The sequence below is a fragment of the Psammomys obesus genome, unplaced genomic scaffold (assembly GCF_907164565.1).
Source record: "Psammomys obesus unplaced genomic scaffold, mPsaObe1.curated_primary_1811, whole genome shotgun sequence".
Taxonomy (NCBI): domain Eukaryota; kingdom Metazoa; phylum Chordata; class Mammalia; order Rodentia; family Muridae; genus Psammomys; species Psammomys obesus.
This window is the reverse complement of record NW_026593286.1, coordinates 40,234,632-40,247,130: the sequence shown is the minus strand read 5'-3', so window position 1 is coordinate 40,247,130 and position 12,499 is coordinate 40,234,632. Positions and strand designations below refer to the sequence as shown.

Genomic DNA, 12,499 nt, shown 5'->3' with positions numbered 1-12,499 from the left:
ACACCACGTTTTGTTTGTATTTCTCTAGGGACTATAATAGCACCTAGCATACAGCAAATGCTCACTTAAGGACTCATTATACAAGCTTTAAAAGTAGTTCTTTCATGGGTAGGACAGCATGAGTGTGGGCAGAATGGTATAGAGAATTAACTAACAATTAGGTTTATGATCTTTGATGAAAATTTACATATAGTGCTGCATAAACTTGTAACAAACTCAGCCATGTCATATCTTTGTAAACAAAGGTCAGTAGACTTGTTTCTTTACACCTATACCTCACTAGGAATAGCACATTTTCCTTCTTCTTTTGGAAGAAGGAAGGGCTTATTTGCTACAGCTATATAAGGAATATTAGGGCTTCTTACTTCTCTGTGCTTGTTACACAAATTAAACGTCCACACAGATTACCAGGGATTTGTCATACATAGTTATCAAGAGGGTGAGTCAGAGGAACACTTGAGTGATGCATGTCAATAAAGTCACACTTTTCAAATTTATGAATTAATTTAGAAAAACACATTTTTAGAAGTCCTAAGTCTTACGTAGATTGTCACCTTTATTATATATTAACAAATGCCTTAAATTTCACTTCAAACCCTTATTTTTCATAGAATATTTTATATCCAGAACACTTTCATTTGATATGTTTTTTTTGTTTGTTTGTTTTCTAACAAAGGAGGGGATGCCATTTCTTTTAGTCCATGAAGAAGTCGTTTGAGGAAGACAAAGAAAGCTTTATTTAAATCATCCATATGTGCCACAGGAACTACTCAAAGGTAAATGATAATAAGGAAATTATTTAATTTGGTATTTCATTTTATTCTTTGAGAATTTTCACAGTTGACTTTCCCCAGCTTACGACTGTTCATACCTGTCTGCTTATGTATGACAGGACTGACAAAAGCTCTCAGGAAGGTCCTGAGAGTCTCAGGGATTTTGTTTCTTATGTAGATATGCTTAAAACATATTTCTCCATTGACATAAAACATTGTCTTTTTGTCTTTCGATGTCAAATAACAGTTCTCTTTGGGTTATAAAGCTGCTCATGGGGACATTTGTTTGTTAGTCTAACTTTTTTTCATATAAGATATAAACACAGCAAGGGTCTCCTGAGACACTACGGTTTGGGTTCATACTTACTGACACAGTTACAATCTTCTCCTAGCTGCTATTTCTACTTGCAATAAACAGGACAGGTCTGACCACTGTTTATATACCTAATGAATACCTTACTTGGAACCCTGAGGGTAGATTTAACTGAGTGAGTTATGCTGCTTCCCAGGAAAGACAAGTACCTTCTTTGCATTATATTTTGAGTCATAAAACACTCTCCCTCCCTTCCCCTCTTTTTTAATTTGTATGCCAGAGATTTTTCTGTTCTGGGAATGAAAGTGAAAGACAAGGAAGAAAGTAGATGAAGCAGAGATGATTCAAGGATATGACACATTTTATACTTTCTCAATAGAGTAAATTCTTTTTTTCTTTTCCAATAACCATCATTTCCCTTGATCTTGGAATCACTCAAAACCTAGCTACAGAGTCCTGTGCAAACTAACGTGTTGTCTGAAGATGCACAGAAGGATGAAATAGTACTGTCTGCACAGCCCGTGCTAGTTGGACTGTGCTTACAGATACGAATTACTGCAAATTTAGGAATGCCATTTTATTCTCATCACTGAGTATTTATTATATATAACAAATACATGGGAAAGAAAAAACTATATTGTGTGATATAAATAGTTTATTTACATTACAGAAAAAACATCAAGACAATGTATACTATTTCAAATATATCCATACATAATCAAATATAGCTGTAGTACATGTTTTCATTGGTGTAGATTTCCACAAACGCAAGGCAACATGTGTAGATCTCGTCTTATTCTTTTGTCTCTAATACTGTACTGTGTAGTCCAAGCTGTCGGTTGTCCGGCCACTGGGAAACATGCTCCCTCTAGATTAACCTTGTGGACGCTCTTGTTGTGTTGTCTGAACTGTAGTGCCCTGTATTTTGCTTCTGTCTGTGAATTCTGTTGCTTCTGGGGCATTTCCTAGAAGGTTGGAAAGTTTACAGATCTTAGTCTAATGCGATTATCTAAAGTTTGCTCCTACAGTCAAAGACTGAAGCTCTAGATGAAGCAAATTACTAAAGTATTTCAGAGCAGAAAACTGAGTACCAGTAGAAGGTTGGATTGCTTGCATACATTATTGTTATTATTATTATTATTATTATTATTATTATTAGCTTCTCCTTGCAGTTGTCTTTAGGATTCTGTTGAGAACTGAAGAACAGAAGTTGAAGAGAAGCACTTTTACCTTGCCCTTTACTGTTCATTCCTTACGTCTGCTCATTATAGTGTGCGATAAACAGACTCAGCACAATGCAAACAAGCCAGTCACCAGCTTATTACAGCTCACTTTAAAGGTCTTCAACAATTTTATATCTAAATGTCTTAATGATGAGTGCTATATCAACATTTCAATGCTGAAGTTAAGATTCTATCGCAGAACAAACCAACTGATCATATCCAAATGTAAGTGCAAAAGAATATTGCTTTGGTTTATCTTAATATCATTGTTTTGCATTAATGTTATAAAGCTAGAGACAGAAATTGGCACCAATTATGGTGCTTCTATGAAAATCTAGTATTTGGTCATATTATCTGAAAATGTCTGATGTAATCTTTTTATCATAATAAGAGATTTCTTTGATAATGCAAGCAAGAACAATATTAAGGTAACATAAAATTGTATTACAACTAAGGTGGTACAGTAAAAAATATGTCTATGAACATACATACACATGCCCACATATACAGAGTAGGTATGGGCACATTTTTGTGTAGTTGCTGTGGCCGATATATCTGTCCAAAACAAACATGGATCTATAAAGTGACATTCTTAGCAAGGGAGAGTTGGAGGTCAAAAGATGAAAATCCAACTTTTTAATGGGATAACTCTTCATTTTGTAGCATGTCCCCAGGTATTAATATTTTATGAGATATTGCTCATGAGGCAGGTTCTTGGATAGACAGGAAAAAAAAAAGAAGAAACAAATTCAGGTAGAAATGGATAGAACAGAAAAGAAAGGAAAGAAAGAATAGAGAAAAGAACTGGTGAGACCAACAGTAAGAGAAAATTGAAGAGAATGAGGAATCTATGCTAGGAATAATTCTGTAAATTGTCCAGCATCTGGGTATTTTGGATCTCAACAAATAAAGGCTTGCCAGCTCACCAAGAAAGCAGGGTCTTGGAGGTCAGAGGTGGGCCTACATGGGGAGTCTGGTTTGCAAGCACACTGTTTTTGAATGAATGCATGAAGCGAATCTTCCCTGGATACTGGCATTGTGCATAGATTAATGCTTTTCCTGGACAGTGTTTTGAAAGTTTACCTGTACAAGGGGGATATTTATATAATGCATCATGTCAATGCTAACACGTTTGCTGAGCCATTTCTCTTCCCCTAAAGCAGATAATCAGTTTTGTTTAGTTTAACATAAAAAGTAAAAGTAAAAAAAAAAAAAAAAAAAAGCCATGCACCTTGAAAATAGAGCAGACATAACTAACTCAAACTGGGAGCTTAGCACAGGTAGTCAGTGGCAGAAGAGCACACAAAGTTATAAGCAGGTAGGAGCAGAGGAGCCGGGTTAAATGCATAGCTACGTCAGTTGACCGACTGGACACCATTTTGGTTTCATTACTCAGCTATGTGATCTCAATATTTGATAACACCTCCTATTTCAGGATCTCCACCATGAAAGTGAGGATAACTGCTATTTTTTTTTGTAATGTTGTAAAGCATGTATAGATGTGTTTGTGCATTCAAGCAAGTGAATATATAAAGATATGACACAATTATAACAAACATACAATCGCTGGTAAAATAGTCTATTTTCTAAATTATATACGGGAATAAAAATGTGGTTAATGATTTATTTGAAGGCATGGTCTGAAGTATTGAAATTTTGGCTTTGACTATATGGAACAGTAATCAAGTTTTTTTTTATCAATATAAATATGAATTTTATTTTTCTATTTGTCCTTAGAGAAGTATGGTACACTTTTCTGTGTCTTAGATTCTTCTCTGTCTTTCCTTTTTTATGCTCAGTATTTTTGGTTTACAAGTTGTTTTTAAGTTCCCTGTATTTATTTTCATATAATCCATTGGCTCACTCAGCATCTAAACATGAGAGTCTAGTTGACAGAATCCACTTGGCTTGGGGCAGCACAAGCTCCAAAGATGATCTTCCCCTATGCCTCTGGGCCAGGTGAGGATGTACGAGTCACAGTTTGTCTTTTTCAAGAGCAGATCTTATCTTTAAAGAAGATAGTGTAATACAGATACCAGGAGACATTACAGTCTTTGTGTTTTAATTTCATAATTCTTCTTATTTTCTATATTTTTTTAGAAATAAAAATCTAGGGGGAAAGTCTCTGGTTTACTGTAGAACTATAGAAATATATGAAAGTTCAAATGTCTCATGGCTTTGATAAAAACCTAGAGCTTCTTTTGAATTTTTAAAAAGAGAGCTAATCCAATTTCTTTAGAAAAGGATCTGTGTTGGATTTTTGCCTGTCACAGGCATGAATGATCCATTGCATTCAGAGTCTGGTTACTGTCCAGCATGTGCTTGCACACTCAAGAGGTCAAATGAGGCTTTGCTCCTCTCCTCAATCTGACACCACTCTGGAGTCGTGGTTTGATTTCCTGTTGAAACTAGAAACTCTGTTCTCTTTCTGTCTGATCCCTGCTCAAGTAAAGATTACCTTTTGCAGGGGGGGAGGGGCTGGAAATTTGCAATTAAGGTGTGATATTTATTGCCTGTTTTGGAAATACATGAAGGGTTTTCATTTACTACAGAACAATTTTTGCCATTGCACTTAAAATACTGTGATGAGCACTTACCGTCTTAAAGTTAAAAAGTGTTGTTGACGCCAAGTGTGCTAACACTGGTGGTATCTGAAAGTTCTACTTGGAAATTTAAGTGTTACTAATAAGAGCTAGAGTTTGAGCACATTTTTAGACATTATATATTAGACGTTATCTGTTATCACATTTGGAGTAGTGATTTCAGCAGGTAAAGCTACACTGGTTCATAGAACTTTTTTTTTCTCCATTTATCTGTAAACAGCCAAAGTGTTTTAACAGAGGTTGACATATGAAAGAGAGGAAGATAATCTTATGGCATAAATAGTTAGGAAAACCCATGCCTTTCCACTTGGCTATTCACAGGTTCTCACGATGTGGAGCTAGGACTCATAGAGGAGATGGCTCAGCCAGTCCACCAAAAGCCTCAGTCAGAGGGAGTACCAGCTGCCCTTGGATTGGGTGGTCCCCAAGTCCAGTTACTGACCTTGTGATGCAGAGAACCACCACACAGATGACAGCAATCTGAATTGTTCCAATCACAGCTGCAATCAAGACATACTGGAATCGGACAGGGCCAGGGACCACATAGAGAACACTGTAGTCTTTCTTTTCACAGTGTTGACCAGTATAACCCGCATCACATCTGGAAGAAAAACAACAGCTGGTCACTTGTAACCCAGAAACTCTGTTTCTTTAACCTAAAGTAACGTGTTTACTTATTCCTTAATAACACAGGGTAAAAAAAAAAGTCTGTATGTTTTAGACATTTTCTTTAAGAATTTTCCATTGTTAGAGAAATGCTGAAATATATTAGAATGAAGGATACCACAAAAGAAATTCCTTAAATTTGTTGGCCATAAAGTCATTAGTTTTAAAGAGAGATTTTTTTTTTCAGAAAAATTATGGTACAGATAAGACAAGTGTACAAACCAAGCTACTGTGTGAGCCTGTTTGGAGAATAAATTCTGTTTCCCACTCAATCAACCTCCCATCCAAAAATTCAGAACATATTGAAATGAGCTTTGATATGAAAATTTATGAAACTGGATCAATATGTCACTGCTTTGTGGAAAGCTCCTAATACTTGACTTTGCAGCTCTTGTCACTACATCCTGAGGAGTTTCCTGTGGGCATCCACAGGGTTTAATTTAACTGCTGAGGAGGGAGCAACAGAGCTCTCTCTGTGTCACTCTGCTTGTTGAAAAAAATAGTCAGGTACCAGTGTATTCTGTGAGAGAAAGTGGGTAGAGAAGACAGCTGTAGATAAAAGGACAGAGACAGACAGAGAGAAGGAGAGATAATGCTGTTTCTACATATTTCTATATCATAATCAATTTATCATATGCCAGTTGTATATTAATTTAAATATATATATATACACATTTTCATTTTGATTTGCCAACACTGCATGTTCTAGACATGAACACTTAGCAGATATTTATAAACTAAAGCCAGACAAGCAATTTCTTTGTGTCTCTACTGAGTTTGAAACTTGAGGTATGGCCAATCATCTCCTGACAGCAAACTCTACAGACAAGAGAGGAGTTCCCAGCAGAGCCATGGCTGTGATATGCCGTAGATCTGGAGAATTTGGGGAATGATAACCTCTTCAAAGCAGCATTCATGGACTTGGGAGAAGTGTCAAGCACAGCTCTGCATTCAGACTAAAGAATGGTAAATAAAAGTGGTGTGCTACACAGTTAGTGTACAAGGTGTACACATCTCCTGGTTACTCTGTGTGTGTGTGTGTGTGTGTGTGTGTGCTCGCACATGCATATGAGTGTGTGTGTAGGAGAGGCAGACATTTGATGCCACTCCTTCAGTTAAGCAGAGTGCAAACCAATCTTCCACCAACACTTCAAGGCTAGCGTCTACATTTTTACTTTATGCTCCTTAAAAGTTTAAGAAAAGAAATGTTACCTGCAAGATGGCTCCTGCATGTTGATGGAGTGTTCACACTTCCCGTGCATACAGAAGCCGTTGTAATGTTCCGGACAAGGGATGTGGTGTTCTCTGGCACTTTCTTCTAATTTGTTAGCATTCTCTGTGGATACAGATAAAAGCAAGCACTCCCTGTAAATACCTTCAAGCTGGGTAAGATCAACCACTGCATTAACAAGCAAAGCTACAGCAGGAAAAGCTATTTAAAAGGGCAGGAACTGAGAGGCCATGCTTCAGAAGAAAGACAGACATCCTTACAATTATGCTTAGAGATGAAACTGCAAAATTACCCAGTGCTTTTCATGCTTTTATGCAATTTCTACATCTTTAACAGCCACTGATGTGCCCAGGAGTTGTCAGACAGCTTTAATTTTGCTTGCATGGAGACTGTACCTTGATTATAAAATAATCCAAGAAGAAATCATATATATATATATATATTGAATTTCAAAGTCCAGCATAACGTCTCTGAGAGCAATTTACTGAAATACCTTCAGACTTTCTCAACATGAGGGTTTAAAAGTTAAAAGATGGCTGTATTAATTGTTAAACATTTTCCAAATCACCTGCAAATTTCAACAAGTACATTCTGTCATATGGTTTTATGATGCACTGTGAGTATGAGGGTTTTTGTTGCTGTATTTTTTATTTTTTTCTAGCATCCATACATTTTTTTTTAAATTGCCACAATGACACAACTGAAAAAGTAAAGATTGTCTTAGGATCACTTATATGGATAGCCACAGAGTACATGCTGAATGCTCTCAGTTTGTTTTAATGCGTACAATCAGCCCATGTTAGGAATGATTTGTAAAATTTAAACTTAAGGAAAATAAAACACCTTATATTCTAAAATGAACCACTTCCACTGTAATTAGCAGGTTTTGTTTTTCTAATGTTTTTATAAAAATTGTGTCTTCAGGCTTCTGTTTGCTCAGACATGTTGACTTCACATTTTTAATACCATCTCCAAGCAAGAGGTCGCTCAATTCTTTTTATAGCTATGAAGGTCTGGGCTGGAGAGATAGCTCAGGGGCTTACATCATCAATGTAAAAAGCTAGGAGTGGCCAGGAGTGGTCTGTAGTGCTTGTGCTGTCAGGGTGGGGTGGAGACACAGGATTGCTAGGCTCATAGGCTGCCCCTTCTACTCTATGTTCAATGAGAGACTCTGACTCAAAGAAATGAGACAGTGATAGCATAGGATGCATAATAGTCCCTTCTGCAAGACACAAACACAGACAAACACACAAACACACAGACACACATACAGATTTTGTCTTTATTGTCTCTTCTGAAATCTGATATCTATGAAGATTCCTGCCTAGATAATGATAAAGATAACTTTATCAACCTCAATCTGAAGGTGTTTTTCAATCTACAAGTATTCCTCAGCACCATCGTGACTGGTCAGCAGTTATGAAAGATTGCAAGTTAACTGCTGTTTTTATGGAATGGATTACTTCTTATTATCTCTACACAGGGGCACTGTGTTTTAGTATAGTGTATCCTTATAATTTCCACTGGCAGTCATGGATGATGAGCATATTCATCAGGAGAAGGATGTGCCTTTGCCATTCATGAATTAGATGGATATATTATTTATATTTAGGCAGAGCTGTAAAATATCTTTCTATACATTTTAACATCTGCAAATCATTACAGTTTGAAGCAAACTGTTAAAATATTTAGTGCTTTCTTTTGTAGGGATATTTATGTATATTGCTCTGATGGGTAGCATTTCAACTTTTATCCCTAAATTTATAAGGTGTATACTGTAGTGATGGCAGAGAGATGACAGGTGACCACGCAGCCCTTCATTTGTTTTATGTCTGTGTCAATACTGCTATGTTGTGGTCGGTGATCTTTTGCGAAAAGATATTTCTACCTTGAAAATTTTCATTAAAGTCCATGAACTATTTCCATAGAAGAGACTGTGTGGATATGTGAACTGTTTTGGTTTTTCCCATAGGTATTGTATACATTTTTTGTAGCAAATTATATCCATAGTAAGGACACACAAGAAAAAGTACATAGTGTTGAGTAAAATCTGAACAAAATGCGATCAGGGTAGCAATAGTATTTAGATGTACCTTGTAATGATCTCGTTATTCAAGAATCCATGGAGAAAAGGGGACATATTTTGTGCTGGGTCCAGGTGGCAGCAGCTGCAGTAGCCAGCCCATGTGCTCGCTCTTTAAAGAGGATTTTTGAAGCACTGGGGGTTTCAGGCCCACTGCTCATGAAATGAGCCAGCACTGATTTCCACTCTTATTTCTGTATCTTCTTCACATAACAAACTATTCAACACTTCTCTTTAGTGTTCGTTAGTAACACCTCAGCGCTCTGCACACCTGTGTGTGGGGAGCTTCTCTCTGACTTCCCTGCGTCCCAGCTACACATGGCCTTTTCTGTCAGACTCTCTCTCATCTTATTAAAGGACTAGTTTTCTTTCTGTTAACAGTAGAAGAAAACCATGTATTTTCAAAACTCAAACCCCATTCTCAAGGATATTGTACCTCACCCCAAAACTGACAGCTTCTGTGTTCGAATAATGTCCACAATCATCAGCTGAAGTCCAAGTGCTAAATGGGAGCTTGTTTGAATGAAGGTATTGCCTTGGTGTGCAAAGAGCTAGATTTCCCCTGTTTTCTGTCTAAGCAGAATGGTAATGTGGGAAGGGAGTAGTCTCCATCATATAAATCTGCTAATTAGTTTATGCCAGTCCTTGTGAGCTTAGAGTGCTCTGTTTTGCTGCTCATGTGATACTGTCAAATAAGAAAGTAGAGAACTGGAAAATAAATGAGTAGACGAAATGCTCCCTGGGCAAGAAAATGAGGAGTCATCAATATATGTCAACAAATTTATAGTCAATCCCACCAAGTAAAGCACTTGATTGAAAACCTGAATATACATCCACTTCTAATGATGCAATAGGCCTGCTTTAGAGATGAGATTTAAGCATATTAAGACCAGCAGAAACACAAAAATCTAATATCTCAAACAAATGTATGTATGAGTCATGGTAAATGTTTGTGAACCTGAAGTTTGTGTACACTGGATATTCAAGCAACAGTAAAGCATTTGAGGATTTGAAATTATATAAATATACTTTGGGAGTATGCATCTTTCTACTAGTGGCTGACAGCTTAGAATTGACTCTCTCTCCTAATAAGGCACGACTCTGGTGCAAACACTTCATGTCTCTCTTAAAAATTTGCACCCAATTTCTGCATAAATGTTTCCACATGGTTTCTTCAGAAAGAGGACTTGACTTTCTAAAAGGCGGCCTCTGGTACACCTTGAGTTATCTGGAGCGGAGCTAATATACCCACAAACCCATTGCTAGTCAGCAGTTGAGAAGAAATGCTGAGGAAGGCTGTTCTTTAGCACAGTTACACATACTGGTGTTTGCAAGGCAAGACAGACATGGCAAACCAAAAAGACAGGGAGAATGGCCCAGGGACAGCCATGTCTTATTTCAGGTCACACTGAGGTGGGTAGAAGGGGAACAGAGTCAAGCTGAGTGGTACAGACTCAAGTCAATGCTGTTCAGAGTGGGGTGTGTTTGTGTATTCTTTTTGTTCCATGCTCTTCTCCAGCTCAAACTGGAAACACATATTTGGATAACTCATCTGTTAAAGCAAGATATTATTGTTCAAGGCAGAAATACTACACTGTGAAATCTGACTAAAACACCCATGTTTCTGAAGAACGAATGCCCTTCTGTGGGTAAGGACTAGAGACTGGCCAAGGAGATGTTGAAAATCAAGTCCTGCCACCTGCGCATATGCTCTCCAGGGTTGTTTGTCCTGAAAAAGTAACTTGAAACAGAAAACTAAGAGTCCCAGTTACAGAGACAGGTATGGCACTCTGTTCATGTATGATGCTCTTAAACATTTGCTAGCCAATCTGTTTCTCTTGTTCTCATGCTCTACTCTGATTTTTTGACATCTATGCAGCCTCCAAAGAAGAAGCAGCTCTGAAAGTACAGACTGAAAATATAATCTACCAGATAGTTACATATCTTGTTTGAATTAAGTGGCACAGAATTTCTGGTTGTTTTCCTTTGGGAGTGTACAACTCCTCTTCTTTAGCTCATTAGCTGTGGGCATTGTAAGATCAAATTTGAATGGGTCAAATATCTATCTTAAAGGATGGAAGATCAGTCACTGTGTAATAGTTTGGGATCCCTTTGGGGAGATAAAATGCATAAATGACCAGATGATATTTTAAGTACTATTCCACTGTTGGCTAATTTTATGTCAATTTGACGTAAGTTAGCGTCATCTGACAGAAGGGAACCCCAACTGAGATAATGTATCCGTAAGATCCAATAACTAATTATTGGTTGATGGGGGAAGACCCAGCCCATGGTGGTGATGCCATCTCTGGGCAGGTGGTCCTGGTTCTATGAGAAAGCAGGCTGAGCATGCCATAGAAAGCAAGCTAGTAAGCATCACCCTTCCTGGGCCTCTACTCCTGCCTTCAGGTTCCTGCCCTGTTTGAGTTCCTGCCTTGACTTTCCACAGTGATGGACTATTACCTGGAAACATAAACTGAATTAAACCCTTTTTTCCCAAGTTGTTATGGTCATGGTGGTGTTTCATCACAGCAATTGGAACGTTAGCTAGGACACCCACCTTGCTTTAATCAGGCAGCTTTTCTTTCAAATAAATCAAATCTGTGGGCCAATCAGTTCCTAAAAGGGAACTGATTTTGTGCAGGTGATTTAGAATAAGTTGGAAAGGTCCTCAGGATGAGAGAGCATCATGAACTTAGTGCCTGTTAAAGCATCTTACAGGAAGGCAGACCCCGCTCACTATGGTATTCTACAGCTGTTTCTTTGGCAACTGTGAGTATGTGAAAGCAGTGAGCCTCTGGAGTTATAAAGACGAAGCTGCGCTGCCTTTGCCAGAGGCTAAAGCATGCTGCTACTGTATGCTGGGCTATATTACTTCATTCTTCTTGATTCTTTGAACTCTTAAAATAATTTTTTTTTTTTTGCTAGTATGTAAGGTTTTTTTGTTTGTTTGTTTTTTTGTTTTTTTTTTTTTTTTTTTTTAGATAGGTTTCTCCATGTAGCTATCTATGGCTGTCCTGAAACTCTGTAGATCAGGCTGGCCTTGAACTCACAGAGATACTCCTGCCTCCACATTCCAAGTGCTGGGATTAAAGGCTTGCACAACCACCACCTGGTGCTAGTATGTACTTATCATGAATTACTAACCAATGGTTACCTTTATTGTAAATATTATTTTTATATCTTAAGAGAAAGACATGACTAAATAGAGAGATTAAGTTGAATATATTAAACAAAAGAAATCTTTTTTTTAAATCTTATTTGTGGGGACATCATACTTTGAAAAAAATGTATAAAGTGTCTTAAATTTTGGCTAGGCCATAATTCAGATATGTCACAGGGTGATGTTTTCTATGCATTGCCTTCTTTTAGGGAGCAATATATTTTGTGGATTTAAATTTAACTTGTGGCAACATTGTTTAATATCACATATTACCTTGAAAAGAACATACATGTGAATAACTCAGAATAGGTAATTATCTTTTACCGTCTCTTCCTGTAGCTCATGAAGCGAACCTAGCTTTCATAGAAGATCAAACGTATCAGTGTTGAGCATATGTAGTATCATCATTTTTATTTAGTGATGTATGGAGACTCTCACACACAG

The 12,499-nt window shown here is 37.3% G+C and overlaps 1 protein-coding gene across 1 annotated transcript in view; it reads right to left on the bottom strand.

Annotated features, from left to right (window-relative positions):
• Positions 1-560: 560 nt before the first annotated feature.
• Tmeff2 (transmembrane protein with EGF like and two follistatin like domains 2) overlaps positions 561-12,499 on the bottom strand; it is a 269,707-nt gene continuing 257,768 nt past the window's right edge. Inside the window, exons 8-10 of the mRNA XM_055616977.1 lie at positions 6,791-6,914; positions 5,355-5,513; positions 561-2,051 (exon numbers count right to left, since the gene is read on the bottom strand). Of these exons, the coding sequence (XP_055472952.1) occupies positions 1,955-2,051; positions 5,355-5,513; positions 6,791-6,914 (380 nt within the window). The 3' untranslated portion in view covers positions 561-1,954. The remainder of the gene's footprint in view (positions 2,052-5,354; positions 5,514-6,790; positions 6,915-12,499) is intronic.